Genomic DNA, 6,339 nt, shown 5'->3' with positions numbered 1-6,339 from the left:
TGTTAAGAACAATTTTCACAAGCCAGATATTACCAATAGTTAGAGCCACTGGAATTATGCGTTTCTGCGGCCTTAGCTGTTTTCACATAATTATGGATTAGCATTTGCCACATAGTCTATTACATGCTACATAATCTGCAGAATTTAACCCCAAAAAAGTTTTTTTCTAGCTCAAACAAATCAGTTACTAGAAATGCTTCAACAAGTGTTTGCGTGCAGTAGAAGGGCCTTTCCAAAGGTTAACTGGTCATCTTTCATTCGCTTATTTCTATATCTAGCTGTTAAACTGACACTAATCGGATGAAATATTTGCCCAGATAGTATAATGTACCATGTGTAAAAATGATCAAATACTGAAATAATTCTATCACAAAATGTGCTGCATTATGCTGCATAATTTGCCTTTTCTTGTTGCACAATTTAGTCAATTTAGCCACATAATCTGGTGCTCCCCACCACATAATCCCAGTGAACCTGCCCATAGTATGCCAGTATATTTCCACAGGTGCCCTTCGTGCTAAGAATTACCTTCAGTGTTTTGCCATGAGTGCCTCTATGAGCCAAAAATAGCTTTCAATAAGCATAGAAACTCGTAAGCATAAAACCACATTCTCAATCAAGCTTATTTACTTTCACTAACACTCATCCGCGCTCTCACTCATTCATTCTCACTCTCAATTCACACTCACACACTTTTACTCACTCTAAGTCTGACTCACTCATACTTTCTCACTCACTTAAGCTAATTTGCACTCTCTCTTACTCTTACTGCGTCCCACTTTTGTTTACTCAGATTCATTCAATCTCATTCATTCCTTTGTACGTACTCATTCGCACTCACACTCTCATTCACCCATACTTTCTCAGTCACCCAACATTGACTTGGACTCACTCTTACTCTGGCTCAGTCTTTCTCTCTTGTTCTCATTCATTCTTGCTCACAGTTACACTAGCTCACTGTTACTCAGTCATGCTCATTCTGACTCACACTCATTTCTCATTCACAATCCCACTCACTCATTCTTATTCATCATTCTCAGTCACTCACTTGCAGTCACTCTTTGTCTCACTCCCTCGTTCCTCGCTCTCACTCATTCATTCTCACTCTCAATTCATACTCACACACTTTTACTCACTCTAAGTCTGACTCTCTCATACTTTCTCACTCACTTAAGCTAATTTGCACTCTCCCTTACTCTTACTGCGTCCCACTTATTTTTGTTTACTCAGATTCATTCAATCTCACTCATTCCTATGCACTTACTCATTCGCACTCACACTCTCATTCACCCATACTTTCTCAGTCACCCAACATTGACTTGGACTCACTCTTACTCTGGCTCAGTCTTTTTCTCTTGTTCTCATTCATTCTTGCTCACAGTTACACTCGCTCACTGTTACTCAGTCATGCTCATTCTGACTCACACTCATTTCTCATTCACAATCCCACTCACTCATTCTTATTCATCATTCTCAGTCACTCACTTGCAGTCACTCTTTGTCTCACTCCCTCATTCTTATTCACTCTGACTCACTCAGTCTCACTCATTCACATTCATTCTCACTCCTTGGCACTCACTCAAGTTGACTCACACACATGCTCACACATAGAAACAGACCCACTACCCACTACCTCAGTCATGTACACTCTCACCAGCACATACACACAAACCATATAAATATAAACATTTTATTTCTCTAACCTCAGCTGCCAGGTAATTTTCCTTTCCAGCTCCTGTTGCTTCACTTTTTATTACACCAGTTATACAAAATTGACTATTAGCCAGCGGTGTTTTTCATTTGAGTCACCACGGGAAGGAAGAAAGACTAATCCGTCCACCAGGACCTGCAGATGACACTGTAGCATGCATGCGTATTACCCAGTTGGCAACAGTTAGCGTGTTAAATCAGTGGCAAACTAAACTACAGCGCTACAAACCAGTCTAAAATATGTTGTCTCAATCGTGTATTCATTTAATGGGCACAGGCTTTTTGCTTGAGGTGTCGAGGCGAAATAGGCTGATTTTCAGCGTGCGTTTTTTGGGGCAAAATGGTGTAGTTCTTGCGCATTGTGTTGTCCTTTTTGTACGTCAACGCTGCATACGAGAGAATACGCGTGCAAGCTGTTAGAACCGGCGCTGCTATCAATCCCATCGAGAGGACAGACGGCGGCTTTGTTTTAACTATCAGCACAAAGAAAGGGAAGCCAGACAGTTGTTTAAATGTCATGCAGGGCTGTGTGTTTGATGTATCAGGAATGCATAAGAGTGAGGGATTACAAAAGAAACCTGGCAACCAGCCCACATCTAATAGCAGTCTAAAGGCAATTTGGTGAAATGAATTAACATGCTAATTGCCAGGCTGTGGAGGGTGTGGAGGCACATTTTGCTTACGCGGGAGAAGCCCGCTTCAATAAAAATAAAGATAAAAGTGTGGAAAAGAACTGGGGGCGCGTGAGCGCGTGATTTGGGGTCATGTTCTCATAGCACAATGGTTGATTATATCACTAACTGTACTCCTACGTTATGGCTTTAAAGCGAGTCGCGAGCCTTCACGTGTACGAAGGGCGATAGCTTGTGTTTTTTTATCTTTTCATCGTCGAGCTACTGCAACATTTCGCAGCCTTCAGACACATTCAGCACCAGGGTGCACTCCTTGCCTGCGCACTGTGGCGAGTGACGCTGCGGCGGCGCTACAGTTTAGGAGAGTCGAGTCACATGTTTTACACATTAATGCGCGGAGAGAGATCCCAGCTTCAGTTAACAGCTCGCCTGGATCAGGGTAATCGGCTGCAGCAGCGTCGGGGGCGCAAACATGCTTCTGAGGAACTTGTGCAAATATTAAGACAAAAGCCACGTCTGCCAACTGTTTGTACCAACTAGCAGCGAGTGAAGGCAGCTTCGGGAAGCTGCTGCCGTGCGGTAAAAGCAGGAAGTTCACGGATGCCACACAGGAGCTGCATTCCGAGGACGCGGGCTCTGCAGGGCGCTGCCTCTGGGGCTTCGGCTAAATGCTGCGCGCGAGGGGCAGCCTGGTTTGGTGGACGTTGGTCTGATTGCCTTCCGGATCTCCGGGGTCGATATTGATTGAGTGACTTGGGAAGCGGTCTCGATATTCTGCAGCAGCGCGTGTTCGTTTGGAAGGAGTGATTGGTGGCCACCTCTCCGGGGCGCCGGGTGCCGACGGAGGGCTCCGCGGCGCGCGCACACGCAGCCCACTCACAGAGGCATGTCCGACCAACTCGCATTCATCTTTTTGACGTGTTGTCAAATGAGCGCTAACGGCTTGAACAAACCGTGTTAGTGGGCGCTAGGGAGAGCGAATCTTTAAACAAAGGGATTATTTGATTTTCGTTATCTCCACATTGCGGATACCCTTGTTTGAGACAACTGCAGACCAGAGGACACGGAGAGGCTGACTGAACTAACCACACAACTGTGCTCGACGTGGCTTTAAAGAATGGGGGGCTTGGAAGACTTCCATGTGGGACCCGTCCCCTTCCAAACATAGGGCTAGAGAGAGAGGCTGCATGTCCTGGAGAGGACCACCAGACAGGAACATGTATGGTGATGTACTGCTGAACTCCACCAGTGCCACAGAAGCCCACCTCATGGTGCAGACCAGCACACCCTACCTGGGCAGCACGCAGAGGCCGGCCAGCTCCTCTGTCTTCTACATGTCCACAGCCAGGGTGCTGAAAGAAGGCGAAATCAACAAGCCGGACCTGGTCACCTACGTGGTCCTCTTCGTCTTCCTCTTCTTGACTGTGGTGCTGATTGTGCTCTTCATCAACTGCCAGCTGAGGAACTCCTCGTTTGCCTCGCTGCCCTATTACGACAGGTCGCTGCGCGAAAGCAGGAACCCGTGGAAGACGCAGTCTGTCTGAGGCAGATGGGATAAACCTGGAAATAATGGAAGTGGGATTCGTTGTGTGAGGTACTTTGAAGTGATACAGGTTGTTGATGCCTCTGCGGTGCCGCAACCCCATTTGGGCTGTGAACAAGGATGCAATTATCTGTTCCAATAATGGGAATGCCTGAGTGTATTGAGTATCCATCGCCTCTGCCTGCCGGGAAGAGTCTCAGACTTGAGGAGAGTGAGAGCCAGGTGTATATAGTGCAGGATATGTGTACATTTGATTTCCACTATAAAGTGAAGAGGTAAACTCGATTTACCATTATTTTTCTGGGCGTATGCATCATGAGCCAATTAAAAAGTATTCAACAGTAGCAACCCATGCTTCAGTCAGCACATCAACAACAATGCCATTGAGCTCAAACTAAGGAAAATGTATACTTACTGAGAGCATTTGATGTATACTTCTGATATAGGATTATTGTAGTTCCACTTTTCTGGCCACAGAGAAAAGCAAATTAAAATGTGTAATCAAATCGATCATTTAACTATGCGACCCTGGTCTGCAACACCTCATAGTATTGTTTGTTTTCCTTTCTTCAGAAAAAAATGAATAAATTGCTAGAGCTTAATATGGAGGTTTTTTTTTTTTTACATACATGGTGTCACTTGCCCTGGGTCACCGAACCTAATGTATATTTTCCTTGGGTTAGCTTCACTTAAAGAACTTCTGTAGGAGCCGACTGAGCAAACTCAGCCATGGTCGTGGGTCATTGAAAATCAGATGTTTCATAGCCACATTTGGAGAAATGATCTATGTAACGTCCATTAGCAAAATTCAGTGAGGTGCTGTAAAAAATATTTTTAACTAAAATGTTCAGTATGCCTCCGCGTAGGTCATATTTATGGATGCCTAATTTCTAATTGAAGTCGGAGCGGTGATGGCTGCACTATCCTCGCAGTAAGAGACAGATGCCTTGTAACACACGCACCTCATAACCCCACAAATATGTAAATGATGTTCAACAGTGATGTATAATAAACAAGTATTTTAACTTAAACAGTGCTTCCATTCCGAGCAGGAACATAACACACATACTTCAATGGGTCAAAGGTAATCTTTCATGGGGAATCTGGAATTAGATCCATTTAGGCATACACTCACAGAGGATAGCTTTGTCACATTGGCTCCCCTGCCAAGCAACTACACCAAATGACTAACCCTGCTGTTCGTCTCGTACTGAAGACTTCAGTTCATGTAAACATGCTGTTCGGTTTGTATAGAGCATGGCAAAGACTTGCTGTCCGTCTTCCCACTGCGCCCTGTACGAGCCTTTAATTCTAAAATTGCATGTCAAAAAGACTGCATCTCACACACATTTAGCCTTTTGTTGGCTGCTAAGCTGTATCCGTGGATATGGCCCCATAGTATTCTGGTTTAGCCATGCTAGGACCGTGTTCAGAGTGAACAACTAATGGTAAAAAAAGAAATCGCAGCCCTCATGAACTGTGAGCTTAGGATGCTGTACCACTCACTGCACAAATAGTTACAGCTCTACTCGTTATAGAAACATGTGGGCACCATGAATCCGGTCATATACAAATAATTGGTCGAAATAAGGCAAACTAAACTAAGGGAACACAAGTTCAACACTCTTACTGCACATGAAAATCTACTTTTTGATGTTTGTGTATTTTATGTCTAAAATTTTAACCAGAGTTATTAAATATGAAATCAACGAGACTGATGACAGGTTTGGTTTTTAATATGTGTGTAATATTGTGTGGAAATCATGGGTGCATATACACACTGTCAGCACTTTAAACAAGTCAAAAGACTTTGAAACATTTGGAGACACTCCACAACAGAAAATGCAGCATTATATTTCATTTCAGGGATTGCCACACCTGAAGTGCTACCTGTAGAGGTTAAACCCTCACATGTGCACTTCACTGCAGGATATTTTCATTGATAGAATATCGCATACCAACCATGCTTTACATATAGATTCTGAAGTTATTCACAGTGAAAATAATCTGTTTCATAAATGTGGTCACAATGTTATGCTTGGTCATCTATTTTTCTAAGGTTTTTTGATATGTTGATTGAGATAACCGAGAAATATGATTGCAAATAGTTGTGCATATATTCTCTTCCATTTAAAAGTTTCAAGGAGGAAATACATAATGTTGACGCCAGCACATTAATATGCACTATAGTATACTGAAGAGATATTTACAGTTGGCCTTTGAAGGACTGAACCATATGTATGTCAGTAAATCAGGTTGGTGCAGCCAATCTGTTGATTTCTACATGTAGAAACCTACAGATTTTGGGAATACATGGTTATTCATTTCTAGATCAATAACAATTGTCCTATTTGTAAAACTGTGCACTTGTTAGTTCTTCCGGATTAAGTGCCTTCTGCTGTGAGAAAAAGTTACACCTCTCCCATCTCGCCATCACATTAGGTCAACCCAAGT

General features: G+C 43.4%; 1 protein-coding gene across 1 annotated transcript; it reads left to right on the top strand.

The window, feature by feature from the left end:
• Positions 1-2,635: 2,635 nt before the first annotated feature.
• On the top strand, positions 2,636-5,600 carry SMIM32 (small integral membrane protein 32). The gene has a single exon (XM_085618013.1). It carries the CDS (start codon positions 3,482-3,484, stop codon positions 3,884-3,886), a length of 405 nt encoding a protein of 134 aa, XP_085474139.1. The 5' UTR covers positions 2,636-3,481; the 3' UTR covers positions 3,887-5,600.
• Positions 5,601-6,339: the final 739 nt, after the last annotated feature.

Source organism: Triturus cristatus, chromosome 7 (assembly GCF_964204655.1).
Source record: "Triturus cristatus chromosome 7, aTriCri1.1, whole genome shotgun sequence".
Lineage (NCBI taxonomy): Eukaryota > Metazoa > Chordata > Amphibia > Caudata > Salamandridae > Triturus > Triturus cristatus.
The sequence above is the reverse complement of the archived record's forward strand: the minus strand, read 5'-3'. Positions and strand labels throughout refer to the sequence as shown.